General features: G+C 42.6%; 1 protein-coding gene across 1 annotated transcript in view; it reads left to right on the top strand.

Moving 5' to 3' along the window:
• The window catches only part of myt1la (myelin transcription factor 1-like, a), a gene marked incomplete at both ends in the record, with an annotated part of 108,489 nt that overhangs the window by 16,830 nt on the left and 76,441 nt on the right, over positions 1-15,218 (top strand). Inside the window, one exon of the mRNA XM_083642860.1 lies at positions 1,190-1,572. Coding sequence (XP_083498986.1) covers positions 1,190-1,572 — 383 coding nt within the window. The remainder of the gene's footprint in view (positions 1-1,189; positions 1,573-15,218) is intronic.

Raw genomic sequence — 15,218 nt, forward strand, 5'->3', positions numbered from 1 at the left:
AAAGATACAGTAGTTTTGGGCAATTTGACAGTTTTTTCCCACTTTAAGAGACTCAGAAAGAAAGAAATGCCTTCAGACAGCAATATCAGACGAACTTGGTCTAATTGTTGAGTGTCAGTGTTGTGCAAGCTCACACTTCACAAGAGCTAACTCAAAGTTCAGTTCATGCAGATTAAAATGAACTAGTTCACGTTCACAGCTCATATTTTGAACTTTGAGCTAGAGCTCACAGTCCCAAAAAATGAGCAGCTCAGTTCATTTCAAGCTCACTTCTTGTTTACCCAGAGAATAGGCACAGCACTGAAAACGTAACACAAGCTTTTAACACGCAATAGCTTTTTAAACACGTCTTTATTTTAAAACATGAATGTAAAATTCAGGGGCTTTTAGCCCAAGCCTCAACAAGAGCAGACATATTTTATCGTGCTCTAAAATCAAAAATATACAATAAAAAATACAATACAGTACATAGCTTTTTCAACACATAGCCTAGGCAGCTGTTGCTATAAATTATAGATCCTATAGATCTATAATTCTTGTATTGTATCTTATGGTATTGATTTGGTACTTATGGTACTGTAGGCTATATCTTGTATTGTATCTTGTAATTAATTGTAATTCCTATATATTGTATTATTATTCTATATTTTACATCTATGTCTATGGGATCAAATAACATAATTATGATCCCATAGGCATCCAGGAATTGAGTGAGGGGGGCTCCTTATTCCAAGCTGTGTTTGGGGGGAGGCCCACAGTCTCAGACTTTGAAACCCCCTGGCTGCTGTATGCTAATAAAGGAGTGAGCGGATAATACACCACTATACATGCTTTGAATTCCTTCGTTTTAGCTATTCAGTTTTCTAAACAGACCGCATGACATCCAGCAGATGATAGAACGCTCATCCAGACTTGAGACTTGACTTGGACTTGTGACTAAAGACTTGAGACTCGACGTGGACTCGGGCTCAAAGACTTTAGACTTGACTTGGACTTGCAAAAATTGACTTGTGAGCATCTCTGGTTGAAACACAGGTGAAATCTGATTTCCTGCCAGCACAACTGGAGAGAAAACCAGTCACCATTGACTTCAGTTGTACTATACTGAAGTCAATGGTGACTGGGTTTGAATGGCTAAAACAAAACAAAGATGGCTGCCCTTTTAACTTGTCCCTGTCTGTCCTCTCAGTGTGTACGGCTGTCCGCTGGCCAAGAAGAGGAAGGCTCTGGAGAAACAGCCGCTGGAGCCGGCCGCCAAGAGGAGGCCCTTCCTTAGCCCCTCCCCCAAGGAGGAGGAGCAACCCGGCGCCATCTACCCCAGATACGAGACGGACGCCAGGCAGGCGGGGCGGGAGGGGATGGAACAGGGCGAGGTGGACGAAGAGAGAGTAGTGGAGGAAGACGAGGACGGGGAGGTGGAGGAGGAGGAAGGCTTCTCAGAAGATGAGGAGCAGGGAGAGGATGAGGAGGAGAGAGGGCGAGCGGAGGACGAAGAGGAGGTGGACGACGGCGATGATGAGGAAGAGGAGGAGGAAGAAGAGGAGGAAGAGGAGGAGCCGAATCATGAGCATGGTGAGTCCGCTGTTTTTCTGTCTGGCTGTTGTTTTTTGTTTTAGCTTTTTTTTTTTCACTTTCCTCAACCTGCCATGTCAGTTAGTGATTTCCTATATTTTCCCAGAATGACCTGCTCCCATTAAAGTTCACCTTAAAATCAAGACTTCATGTTTCCTCTTACCTGTTAGTGCTATTTCTCCATCTCGATCATTTTGGTGTGAGTTGCCGAGTTTTGGAGATGTCGGGCGTAGAGATGTCTGCCTTCTCTCCAATACAATGGAACTGGATGGCCCTCGGCTTGTGGTGCTCAAAGCGTAGGAAAAAAAACCTTTTGGAACTCAACAGCAATGTCTCTTTCCAGAAATCATGACCCAGTTACTCATAATCCACAGATCTTGTTGTGAGCAGTTTCATGTAGGAACCATTTGCTTTCGACCGAACTACACCCGCCAACCGTCTCACCGCGCAGAATGAAGCGTGCTAACATTACAGCGAAGCCAGTCTGGGAACCTTTTTTTGAGGCTTCAGCGCGAATGTTCCGCCCGGGACCTCCGCCTCCGCGCAGTGCCGCTCTGTTGTTGTACCGCCGAATATAAGAGTTCCGGTCCCGAACGGCGAACGCGAATATACAGTATATATATATAATATATATATATATACGGTATATAGTGAACGCTAGTGAATATATATATAATATATACTATATATAGTGAACGCTAGTGAATATATACGAATTTTGACGTTTAGCATTCAAAATAAAAGTGACGCAATGTATGTTTTTAAAAGGCAGCGCTGCCCGGAAGTGGAAGTACCGGGCGGAAGATCCGCGCTGTACAGGAAGCCTAAAAAAAACTATTTAAAAAGTCTATTTACGTGCCGAAATAGACTCTGGGTTCCCAGATTGCAACGAAGCTAACGTTAGACGCTTTCCTTATCGTTTTGTTTGTTGTATTCATTTCCATCTCATTTTTGGCAGCATCTCTTCACATTTCAAGTTCAAGTCTTTACCCTCCCACCAGGCAAAAAGTGGTAGCCAGGAGAAACATGCAAGAGGCATTCTAAAATACATCACAAACCTCACCCCATCAACAAAAAATAAAAAATAAAAAAATAGTTAAAATATGTAAAAAAGACAACATGTCACAACAACCGAACATGTGCAGGAGAAGTTAGAGACGTAGAAGGTTGTGCAAAATATTGCAACAAAGTGCAAGAAGCCAAAGCAGGTTGTAAACAGTCTGACGGGGATATAAATAATACCTAGTTGTTACTATACTATCTCAAGGGAATTGCATTCTACAGATAATGAACAAGGACAACGGGCCACAGTCAGGACACACGCAAAGCAATTCATCAATGAAAGTCCCACCGGATGTCTTCCTCTTGGGGCCCCGGGGCCCCGTGGTTTCCATTCCCATAGACACACTTCTGGCTGATTGCGTTAGCTTGACATGGCCTTCTATGGATCTCTAATAAACCGTCACTGGAAGTCAAACCCTCGGCTGCTTCTTATCAGAGTCAAACCCCGTACACAATTAGGTCGATAATATCCCAAGGGAGCATGGAGGCGTCTAGCAATGTCCAACCGTAGTGTGTTCAGACGGTCTACAGGAGAAGGGCGGGGAGGGGGGCATATAGGAGGTGTTGTTCCACGGCTATAGCAGATATACGTAATATCCCACGGAGGGAGAATGGAGTTGGTGGAATAGGGCAGAGAAGCTCGAATATTTTCTCATCGCCGACTCCCAAATAGACTTTAGGTCGGACCCCTGTTTAATCGGATTTTGTCCCAGCAAGCCATAGTGAATGATATATCGTATTGGACTGTATAACTGTGTATTTGATCAGGTGATGATGGTAAAAGTGAAACCCACATTCCCACAGTCATTCATTTTGGGGGGCATTTCTGCCTCTAGTAGATAGGGCATTGTTAAGAGGGACACGAAGAATTGTTAAGAGATAGGGAAGACAGCTGGATTTGAACCCAGGACATTGCGGTTTTCATGGTCCGCGTGTTCCACCCATTGGGTACACCACTGACCCGCCAGGACACCCAGCATAGCCCTTCTTATACATTCTATAATTAGGATAGTTTCTGGCAACTCCCTGCAACCTCCACAAGGTCCATTGGAGGTTTCCTAGACCTCAGCTTGAGAACCAGGGGAACAGGGTGTGAAGTGATGTCCAAATTTAGCTTGTCCAGCCGACTGGGGTCTGCAGAGGGAAAGTAAGCAGGAACACGAGGTGTTGCACCACTGATACACCAGCTACAGTATATATCCCAAGAAGAACAGTCAGTACACACAGAACATTTATGGAACTGGTTCTTTAGAAGCCTGGGTGGTTCCACAAAGATGGATGGATCGTCATGTTCCTCGTATAGTCCTTTAGGATATTAACTCATATTTGAGTTACTGGATTGTGGGTGATGTCTGCCTCTATATATATATTGTGCAGTTACAAATAAGCCTAAGGGCAATTAAGCAACAACACGGCACAGTTGTCTATGGGTGCAGAATTGGTTCTTCTGTGGTATCACTTCAAAGAACCGTTTTCGGTTCCGGTTGGCAGCACCATTATTTTTCTGTGTGCAGGATAGCAGTGATCCTGAAAAATTTTCTTATTATGGATCCCGGTTTAATCCGATTGTGTCCCATTTTGTGAAGCTTTTTCTTATTTACTTGTGAGAGTGAAAGATATTATTGCAACAAAAAAATAATTATTATACAGTCAGTCTCTAATTAGGATACTTATGGGATGTATTTACGTATGTTGTTTTACTCTCCTCGCCCAATTGTATTCAACTATTCCTCATTTTACTGAGGATCCTCTGGAATAAAATGTCAAAATGATTATGTGATTCAAGATTCAATACTTTCTTGCCATGTCAACAGAGTTGATAGGAATTTGCCTCGGTGCAGCTCTCAAGTGCTGTAATAAAAAAAGAAATAAGAACAGCAATGACAGTTGTATATTAGTTATATTATACATTCAAACATACATAATATGCTGAGAACCAACTGTAAAGGTCCTTACACATCAGGAGCGTTTTTTTCATGCGATTAATTCGCACGTCAATAATATTTTCGGAACCTATATCAGTCAATATATATAAGCCTATATCATACCAACAGCGAAGTTTCGCTGAGCGTTATTGTGGCGTTTATTTTTTCCGACCAAGGTCGATTTTTCAGAAATTCGCTTCTGACGTGTACACATCTGTTGCTGTGATTGACAGGTGGGTCAAAATTCGCATCGCAATTTCGTGCTGCATATTCGCATCGCTCTTGGTGTGTAACAGCCTTAAAGCTGTAGAGTGTGCTGTGCTGCAACATTCGTTTAAAGTGCATGTTGCTTTGTGCTGCTGCCTTCTGCTCTCAAAGTGCACCTTAAAAGTGCATCAGTTCAGGTATCGCAGCCTCTCAGGATTATGTGCTGTTCCTGCGGCGAGATGTCCTGCACTTAAGAGATCTTGATCTTACTTTGTGTGGGCAGTTAGGGTTTACCTGAGGAGAAGGTGCTGTTGTTAATGTTGTAGTACAGGTTAGGGTCTACCTGAGGAGAAGGTACTGTTGTTAATGTTGTAGTACAGTTAGAGTCTACCTGAGGAGAAGGTGCTGTTGTTAATGTTGTAGTACAGTTAGAGTCTACCTGAGGAGAAGGTACTGTTGTTAATGTTGTAGTACAGTTAGAGTCTACCTGAGGAGAAGGTGCTGTTGTTAATGTTGTAGTACAGTTAGGGTTTACCTGAGGAGAAGGTACTGTTGTTAATGTTGTAGTACAGTTAGGGTCTACCTGAGGAGAAGGTGCTGTTGTTAATGTTGTGGTACAGTTAGGGTTTACCTGAGGAGAAGGTACTGTTGTTAATGTTGTAGTACAGTTAGGGTTTACCTGAGGAGAAGGTACTGTTGTTAATGTTGTAGTACAGTTAGGGTCTACCTGAGGAGAAGGTGCTGTTGTTAATGTTGTAGTACAGTTAGGGTCTACCTGAGGAGAAGGTACTGTTGTTAATGTTGTAGTACAGTTAGGGTTTACCTGAGGAGAAGGTACTGTTGTTAATGTTGTAGTACAGTTAGGGTCTACCTGAGGAGAAGGTGCTGTTGTTAATGTTGTGGTACAGTTAGGGTTTACCTGAGGAGAAGGTACTGTTGTTAATGTTGTAGTACAGTTAGGGTTTACCTGAGGAGAAGGTACTGTTGTTAATGTTGTAGTACAGTTAGGGTTTACCTGAGGAGAAGGTACTGTTGTTAATGTTGTAGTACAGTTAGGGTCTACCTGAGGAGAAGGTACTGTTGTTAATGTTGTAGTACAGTTAGGGTCTACCTGAGGAGAAGGTACTGTTGTTAATGTTGTAGTACAGGTTAGGGTTTACCTGAGGAGAAGGTGCTGTTGTTAATGTTGTAGTACAGGTTAGGGTTTACCTGAGGAGAAGGTGCTGTTGTTAATGTTGTAGTACAGTTAGGGTCTACCTGAGGAGAAGGTACTGTTGTTAATGTTGTAGTACAGTTAGGGTCTACCTGAGGAGAAGGTGCTGTTGTTAATGTTGTAGTACAGGTTAGGGTTTACCTGAGGAGAAGGTACTGTTGTTAATGTTGTAGTACAGTTAGGGTCTACCTGAGGAGAAGGTGCTGTTGTTAATGTTGTAGTACAGGTTAGGGTCTACCTGAGGAGAAGGTGCTGTTGTTAATGTTGTAGTACAGTTAGGGTTTACCTGAGGAGAAGGTGCTGTTGTTAATGTTGTAGTACAGTTAGGGTTTACCTGAGGAGAAGGTACTGTTGTTAATGTTGTAGTACAGTTAGGGTTTACCTGAGGAGAAGGTACTGTTGTTAATGTTGTAGTACAGGTAGGGTTTACCTGAGGAGAAGGTACTGTTGTTAATGTTGTAGTACAGTTAGGGTCGACCTGAGGAGAAGGTGCTGTTGTTAATGTTGTAGTACAGTTAGGGTCTACCTGAGGAGAAGGTACTGTTGTTAATGTTGTAGTACAGTTAGGGTTTACCTGAGGAGAAGGTACTGTTGTTAATGTTGTAGTACAGTTAGGGTCGACCTGAGGAGAAGGTGCTGTTGTTAATGTTGTAGTACAGTTAGGGTCTACCTGAGGAGAAGGTACTGTTGTTAATGTTGTAGTACAGTTAGGGTCGACCTGAGGAGAAGGTTCTGTTGTTAATGTTGTAGTACAGTTAGGGTCGACCTGAGGAGAAGGTGCTGTTGTTAATGTTGTAGTACAGTTAGGGTCTACCTGAGGAGAAGGTACTGTTGTTAATGTTGTAGTACAGTTAGGGTCGACCTGAGGAGAAGGTTCTGTTGTTAATGTTGTAGTACAGTTAGGGTCGACCTGAGGAGAAGGTGCTGTTGTTAATGTTGTAGTACAGTTAGGGTCTACCTGAGGAGAAGGTGTTGTTGTTAATGTTGTAGTACAGTTAGGGTCTACCTGAGGAGAAGGTGCTGTTGTTAATGTTGTAGTACAGTTAGGGTCTACCTGAGGAGAAGGTGTTGTTGTTAATGTTGTAGTACAGTTAGGGTCGACCTGAGGAGAAGGTGCTGTTGTTAATGTTGTAGTACAGTTAGGGTCTACCTGAAGAGAAGGTGCTGTTGTTAATGTTGTAGTACAGTTAGGGTCTACCTGAGGAGAAGGTGCTGTTGTTAATGTTGTAGTACAGTTAGGGTCTACCTGAGGAGAAGGTGCTGTTGTTAATGTTGTAGTACAGGTTAGGGTCTACCTGAGGAGAAGGTGCTGTTGTTAATGTTGTAGTACAGTTAGGGTCTACCTGAGGAGAAGGTGCTGTTGTTAATGTTGTAGTACAGTTAGGGTCTACCTGAGGAGAAGGTACTGTTGTTAATGTTGTAGTACAGTTAGAGTCTACCTGAGGAGAAGGTGCTGTTGTTAATGTTGTAGTACAGTTAGGGTTTACCTGAGGAGAAGGTGCTGTTGTTAATGTTGTAGTACAGGTTAGGGTCTACCTGAGGAGAAGGTGCTGTTGTTAATGTTGTAGTACAGTTAGGGTTTACCTGAGGAGAAGGTACTGTTGTTAATGTTGTAGTACAGTTAGGGTCTACCTGAGGAGAAGGTACTGTTGTTAATGTTGTAGTACAGTTAGGGTCGACCTGAGGAGAAGGTGCTGTTGTTAATGTTGTAGTACAGTTAGGGTCTACCTGAGGAGAAGGTACTGTTGTTAATGTTGTAGTACAGTTAGGGTTTACCTGAGGAGAAGGTACTGTTGTTAATGTTGTAGTACAGTTAGGGTCGACCTGAGGAGAAGGTGCTGTTGTTAATGTTGTAGTACAGTTAGGGTCTACCTGAGGAGAAGGTACTGTTGTTAATGTTGTAGTACAGTTAGGGTTTACCTGAGGAGAAGGTACTGTTGTTAATGTTGTAGTACAGTTAGGGTCGACCTGAGGAGAAGGTACTGTTGTTAATGTTGTAGTACAGTTAGGGTTTACCTGAGGAGAAGGTACTGTTGTTAATGTTGTAGTACAGGTTAGCGTCTACCTGAGGAGAAGGTACTGTTGTTAATGTTGTAGTACAGTTAGGGTCTACCTGAGGAGAAGGTACTGTTGTTAATGTTGTAGTACAGTTAGGGTCTACCTGAGGAGAAGGTACTGTTGTTAATGTTGTAGTACAGTTAGGGTTTACCTGAGGAGAAGGTACTGTTGTTAATGTTGTAGTACAGTTAGGGTCGACCTGAGGAGAAGGTGCTGTTGTTAATGTTGTAGTACAGTTAGGATCTACCTGAGGAGAAGGTACTGTTGTTAATGTTGTAGTACAGTTAGGGTTTACCTGAGGAGAAGGTACTGTTGTTAATGTTGTAGTACAGTTAGGGTCGACCTGAGGAGAAGGTACTGTTGTTAATGTTGTAGTACAGTTAGGGTTTACCTGAGGAGAAGGTACTGTTGTTAATGTTGTAGTACAGTTAGGGTTTACCTGAGGAGAAGGTACTGTTGTTAATGTTGTAGTACAGTTAGGGTCTACCTGAGGAGAAGGTACTGTTGTTAATGTTGTAGTACAGTTAGGGTTTACCTGAGGAGAAGGTACTGTTGTTAATGTTGTAGTACAGTTAGGGTCGACCTGAGGAGAAGGTGCTGTTGTTAATGTTGTAGTACAGTTAGGGTCGACCTGAGGAGAAGGTGCTGTTGTTAATGTTGTAGTACAGGTTAGGGTCTACCTGAGGAGAAGGTACTGTTGTTAATGTTGTAGTACAGTTAGGGTCTACCTGAGGAGAAGGTACTGTTGTTAATGTTGTAGTACAGTTAGGGTCTACCTGAGGAGAAGGTACTGTTGTTAATGTTGTAGTACAGGTTAGGGTCTACCTGAGGAGAAGGTACTGTTGTTAATGTTGTAGTACAGGTTAGGGTCTACCTGAGGAGAAGGTGCTGTTGTTAATGTTGTAGTACAGTTAGGGTTTACCTGAGGAGAAGGTACTGTTGTTAATGTTGTAGTACAGTTAGGGTCTACCTGAGGAGAAGGTACTGTTGTTAATGTTGTAGTACAGTTAGGGTCGACCTGAGGAGAAGGTGCTGTTGTTAATGTTGTAGTACAGTTAGGGTCTACCTGAGGAGAAGGTACTGTTGTTAATGTTGTAGTACAGTTAGGGTTTACCTGAGGAGAAGGTACTGTTGTTAATGTTGTAGTACAGTTAGGGTCGACCTGAGGAGAAGGTGCTGTTGTTAATGTTGTAGTACAGTTAGGGTCTACCTGAGGAGAAGGTACTGTTGTTAATGTTGTAGTACAGTTAGGGTTTACCTGAGGAGAAGGTACTGTTGTTAATGTTGTAGTACAGTTAGGGTCGACCTGAGGAGAAGGTACTGTTGTTAATGTTGTAGTACAGTTAGGGTTTACCTGAGGAGAAGGTACTGTTGTTAATGTTGTAGTACAGGTTAGCGTCTACCTGAGGAGAAGGTACTGTTGTTAATGTTGTAGTACAGTTAGGGTCTACCTGAGGAGAAGGTACTGTTGTTAATGTTGTAGTACAGTTAGGGTCTACCTGAGGAGAAGGTACTGTTGTTAATGTTGTAGTACAGTTAGGGTTTACCTGAGGAGAAGGTACTGTTGTTAATGTTGTAGTACAGTTAGGGTCGACCTGAGGAGAAGGTGCTGTTGTTAATGTTGTAGTACAGTTAGGATCTACCTGAGGAGAAGGTACTGTTGTTAATGTTGTAGTACAGTTAGGGTTTACCTGAGGAGAAGGTACTGTTGTTAATGTTGTAGTACAGTTAGGGTCGACCTGAGGAGAAGGTACTGTTGTTAATGTTGTAGTACAGTTAGGGTTTACCTGAGGAGAAGGTACTGTTGTTAATGTTGTAGTACAGTTAGGGTTTACCTGAGGAGAAGGTACTGTTGTTAATGTTGTAGTACAGTTAGGGTCTACCTGAGGAGAAGGTACTGTTGTTAATGTTGTAGTACAGTTAGGGTTTACCTGAGGAGAAGGTACTGTTGTTAATGTTGTAGTACAGTTAGGGTCGACCTGAGGAGAAGGTGCTGTTGTTAATGTTGTAGTACAGTTAGGGTCGACCTGAGGAGAAGGTGCTGTTGTTAATGTTGTAGTACAGGTTAGGGTCTACCTGAGGAGAAGGTACTGTTGTTAATGTTGTAGTACAGTTAGGGTCTACCTGAGGAGAAGGTACTGTTGTTAATGTTGTAGTACAGTTAGGGTCTACCTGAGGAGAAGGTACTGTTGTTAATGTTGTAGTACAGGTTAGGGTCTACCTGAGGAGAAGGTACTGTTGTTAATGTTGTAGTACAGGTTAGGGTCTACCTGAGGAGAAGGTACTGTTGTTAATGTTGTAGTACAGTTAGGGTTTACCTGAGGAGAAGGTACTGTTGTTAATGTTGTAGTACAGTTAGGGTCTACCTGAGGAGAAGGTGCTGTTGTTAATGTTGTAGTACAGTTAGGGTCTACCTGAGGAGAAGGTGCTGTTGTTAATGTTGTAGTACAGGTTAGGGTCTACCTGAGGAGAAGGTACTGTTGTTAATGTTGTAGTACAGTTAGGGTCTACCTGAGGAGAAGGTACTGTTGTTAATGTTGTAGTACAGTTAGGGTCTACCTGAGGAGAAGGTACTGTTGTTAATGTTGTAGTACAGTTAGGGTTTACCTGAGGAGAAGGTACTGTTGTTAATGTTGTAGTACAGTTAGGGTCGACCTGAGGAGAAGGTGCTGTTGTTAATGTTGTAGTACAGTTAGGGTCTACCTGAGGAGAAGGTACTGTTGTTAATGTTGTAGTACAGTTAGGGTTTACCTGAGGAGAAGGTACTGTTGTTAATGTTGTAGTACAGTTAGGGTCTACCTGAGGAGAAGGTGCTGTTGTTAATGTTGTAGTACAGTTAGGGTCTACCTGAGGAGAAGGTGCTGTTGTTAATGTTGTAGTACAGGTTAGGGTCTACCTGAGGAGAAGGTACTGTTGTTAATGTTGTAGTACAGTTAGGGTCTACCTGAGGAGAAGGTGCTGTTGTTAATGTTGTAGTACAGTTAGAGTCTACCTGAGGAGAAGGTACTGTTGTTAATGTTGTAGTACAGTTAGGGTCTACCTGAGGAGAAGGTGCTGTTGTTAATGTTGTAGTACAGGTTAGGGTCTACCTGAGGAGAAGGTACTGTTGTTAATGTTGTAGTACAGTTAGGGTCTACCTGAGGAGAAGGTACTGTTGTTAATGTTGTAGTACAGTTAGGGTCTACCTGAGGAGAAGGTACTGTTGTTAATGTTGTAGTACAGTTAGGGTTTACCTGAGGAGAAGGTACTGTTGTTAATGTTGTAGTACAGTTAGGGTCGACCTGAGGAGAAGGTGCTGTTGTTAATGTTGTAGTACAGTTAGGGTCTACCTGAGGAGAAGGTACTGTTGTTAATGTTGTAGTACAGTTAGGGTTTACCTGAGGAGAAGGTACTGTTGTTAATGTTGTAGTACAGTTAGGGTCGACCTGAGGAGAAGGTACTGTTGTTAATGTTGTAGTACAGTTAGGGTTTACCTGAGGAGAAGGTACTGTTGTTAATGTTGTAGTACAGTTAGGGTCTACCTGAGGAGAAGGTGCTGTTGTTAATGTTGTAGTACAGGTTAGGGTCTACCTGAGGAGAAGGTACTGTTGTTAATGTTGTAGTACAGTTAGGGTCTACCTGAGGAGAAGGTACTGTTGTTAATGTTGTAGTACAGTTAGGGTCTACCTGAGGAGAAGGTACTGTTGTTAATGTTGTAGTACAGTTAGGGTTTACCTGAGGAGAAGGTACTGTTGTTAATGTTGTAGTACAGTTAGGGTCTACCTGAGGAGAAGGTACTGTTGTTAATGTTGTAGTACAGTTAGGGTCGACCTGAGGAGAAGGTGCTGTTGTTAATGTTGTAGTACAGTTAGGGTCTACCTGAGGAGAAGGTGCTGTTGTTAATGTTGTAGTACAGTTAGGGTTTACCTGAGGAGAAGGTACTGTTGTTAATGTTGTAGTACAGTTAGGGTCTACCTGAGGAGAAGGTACTGTTGTTAATGTTGTAGTACAGTTAGAGTCTACCTGAGGAGAAGGTACTGTTGTTAATGTTGTAGTACAGTTAGGGTCTACCTGAGGAGAAGGTACTGTTGTTAATGTTGTAGTACAGGTTAGGGTCTACCTGAGGAGAAGGTGCTGTTGTTAATGTTGTAGTACAGTTAGGGTCTACCTGAGGAGAAGGTGCTGTTGTTAATGTTGTAGTACAGTTAGGGTCGACCTGAGGAGAAGGTGCTGTTGTTAATGTTGTAGTACAGTTAGGGTCTACCTGAGGAGAAGGTGCTGTTGTTAATGTTGTAGTACAGGTTAGGGTTTACCTGAGGAGAAGGTGCTGTTGTTAATGTTGTAGTACAGTTAGGGTCTACCTGAGGAGAAGGTACTGTTGTTAATGTTGTAGTACAGGTTAGGGTTTACCTGAGGAGAAGGTACTGTTGTTAATGTTGTAGTACAGTTAGAGTCTACCTGATGAGAAGGTGCTGTTGTTAATGTTGTAGTACAGTTAGAGTCTACCTGAGGAGAAGGTGCTGTTGTTAATGTTGTAGTACAGTTAGAGTTTACCTGAGGAGAAGGTACTGTTGTTAATGTTGTAGTACAGGTTAGGGTCTACCTGAGGAGAAGGTGCTGTTGTTAATGTTGTAGTACAGGTTAGGGTTTACCTGAGGAGAAGGTGCTGTTGTTAATGTTGTAGTACAGGTTAGGGTTTACCTGAGGAGAAGGTGCTGTTGTTAATGTTGTAGTACAGGTTAGGGTTTACCTGAGGAGAAGGTACTGTTGTTAATGTTGTAGTACAGTTAGGGTCTACCTGAAGAGAAGGTGCTGTTGTTAATGTTGTAGTACAGTTAGGGTCTACCTGAGGAGAAGGTGCTGTTGTTAATGTTGTAGTACAGGTTAGGGTCTACCTGAGGAGAAGGTGCTGTTGTTAATGTTGTAGTACAGGTTAGGGTCTACCTGAGGAGAAGGTACTGTTGTTAATGTTGTAGTACAGGTTAGGGTCTACCTGAGGAGAAGGTGCTGTTGTTAATGTTGTAGTACAGTTAGGGTCTACCTGAGGAGAAGGTGCTGTTGTTAATGTTGTAGTACAGTTAGGGTCTACCTGAGGAGAAGGTGCTGTTGTTAATGTTGTAGTACAGGTTAGGGTCTACCTGAGGAGAAGGTGCTGTTGTTAATGTTGTAGTACAGGTTAGGGTCTACCTGAGGAGAAGGTGCTGTTGTTAATGTTGTAGTACAGTTAGGGTCTACCTGAAGAGAAGGTGCTGTTGTTAATGTTGTAGTACAGGTTAGGGTCTACCTGAAGAGAAGGTGCTGTTGTTAATGTTGTAGTACAGGTTAGGGTCTACCTGAGGAGAAGGTACTGTTGTTAATGTTGTAGTACAGTTAGGGTCTACCTGAAGAGAAGGTGCTGTTGTTAATGTTGTAGTACAGTTAGGGTTTACCTGAGGAGAAGGTGCTGTTGTTAATGTTGTAGTACAGTTAGGGTCTACCTGAGGAGAAGGTGCTGTTGTTAATGTTGTAGTACAGGTTAGGGTCTACCTGAGGAGAAGGTGCTGTTGTTAATGTTGTAGTACAGGTTAGGGTCTACCTGAGGAGAAGGTGCTGTTGTTAATGTTGTAGTACAGTTAGGGTTTACCTGAGGAGAAGGTACTGTTGTTAATGTTGTAGTACAGTTAGGGTCTACCTGAAGAGAAGGTGCTGTTGTTAATGTTGTAGTACAGGTTAGGGTCTACCTGAGGAGAAGGTACTGTTGTTAATGTTGTAGTACAGGTTAGGGTCTACCTGAAGAGAAGGTGCTGTTGTTAATGTTGTAGTACAGTTAGGGTCTACCTGAGGAGAAGGTACTGTTGTTAATGTTGTAGTACAGTTAGGGTCTACCTGAGGAGAAGGTACTGTTGTTAATGTTGTAGTACAGGTTAGGGTCTACCTGAGGAGAAGGTACTGTTGTTAATGTTGTAGTACAGGTTAGGGTCTACCTGAAGAGAAGGTGCTGTTGTTAATGTTGTAGTACAGTTAGAGTCTACCTGAGGAGAAGGTACTGTTGTTAATGTTGTAGTACAGGTTAGGGTCTACCTGAAGAGAAGGTGCTGTTGTTAATGTTGTAGTACAGGTTAGGGTCTACCTGAGGAGAAGGTACTGTTGTTAATGTTGTAGTACAGTTAGGGTCTACCTGAAGAGAAGGTGCTGTTGTTAATGTTGTAGTACAGGTTAGGGTCTACCTGAGGAGAAGGTGCTGTTGTTAATGTTGTAGTACAGTTAGGGTCTACCTGAGGAAAAGGTGCTGTTGTTAATGTTGTAGTACAGGTTAGGGTCTACCTGAAGAGAAGGTGCTGTTGTTAATGTTGTAGTACAGTTAGGGTTTACCTGAGGAGAAGGTACTGTTGTTAATGTTGTAGTACAGTTAGGGTTTACCTGAGGAGAAGGTACTGTTGTTAATGTTGTAGTACAGTTAGGGTCTACCTGAAGAGAAGGTGCTGTTGTTAATGTTGTAGTACAGGTTAGGGTCTACCTGAGGAGAAGGTACTGTTGTTAATGTTGTAGTACAGGTTAGGGTCTACCTGAAGAGAAGGTGCTGTTGTTAATGTTGTAGTACAGTTAGGGTTTACCTGAGGAGAAGGTACTGTTGTTAATGTTGTAGTACAGTTAGGGTCTACCTGAAGAGAAGGTGCTGTTGTTAATGTTGTAGTACAGGTTAGGGTCTACCTGAGGAGAAGGTGCTGTTGTTAATGTTGTAGTACAGTTAGGGTCTACCTGAGGAGAAGGTGCTGTTGTTAATGTTGTAGTACAGTCAGGGTCTACCTGAGGAGAAGGTGCTGTTGTTAATGTTGTAGTACAGTTAGGGTTTACCTGAGGAGAAGGTGCTGTTGTTAATGTTGTAGTACAGGTTAGGGTCTACCTGAGGAGAAGGTGCTGTTGTTAATGTTGTAGTACAGTTAGGGTCTACCTGAGGAGAAGGTACTGTTGTTAATGTTGTAGTACAGTTAGGGTTTACCTGAGGAGAAGGTGCTGTTGTTAATGTTGTAGTACAGGTTAGGGTCTACCTGAGGAGAAGGTGCTGTTGTTAATGTTGTAGTACAGGTTAGGGTCTACCTGAGGAGAAGGTGCTGTTGTTAATGTTGTAGTACAGTTAGGGTCTACCTGAGGAGAAGGTGCTGTTGTTAATGTTGTAGTACAGTTAGGGTTTACCTGAGGAGAAGGTACTGTTGTTAATGTTG

Source organism: Poromitra crassiceps (genome assembly GCF_964638095.1).
Source record: "Poromitra crassiceps genome assembly, chromosome: 9".
In the NCBI taxonomy this organism is placed as follows: domain Eukaryota; kingdom Metazoa; phylum Chordata; class Actinopteri; order Beryciformes; family Melamphaidae; genus Poromitra; species Poromitra crassiceps.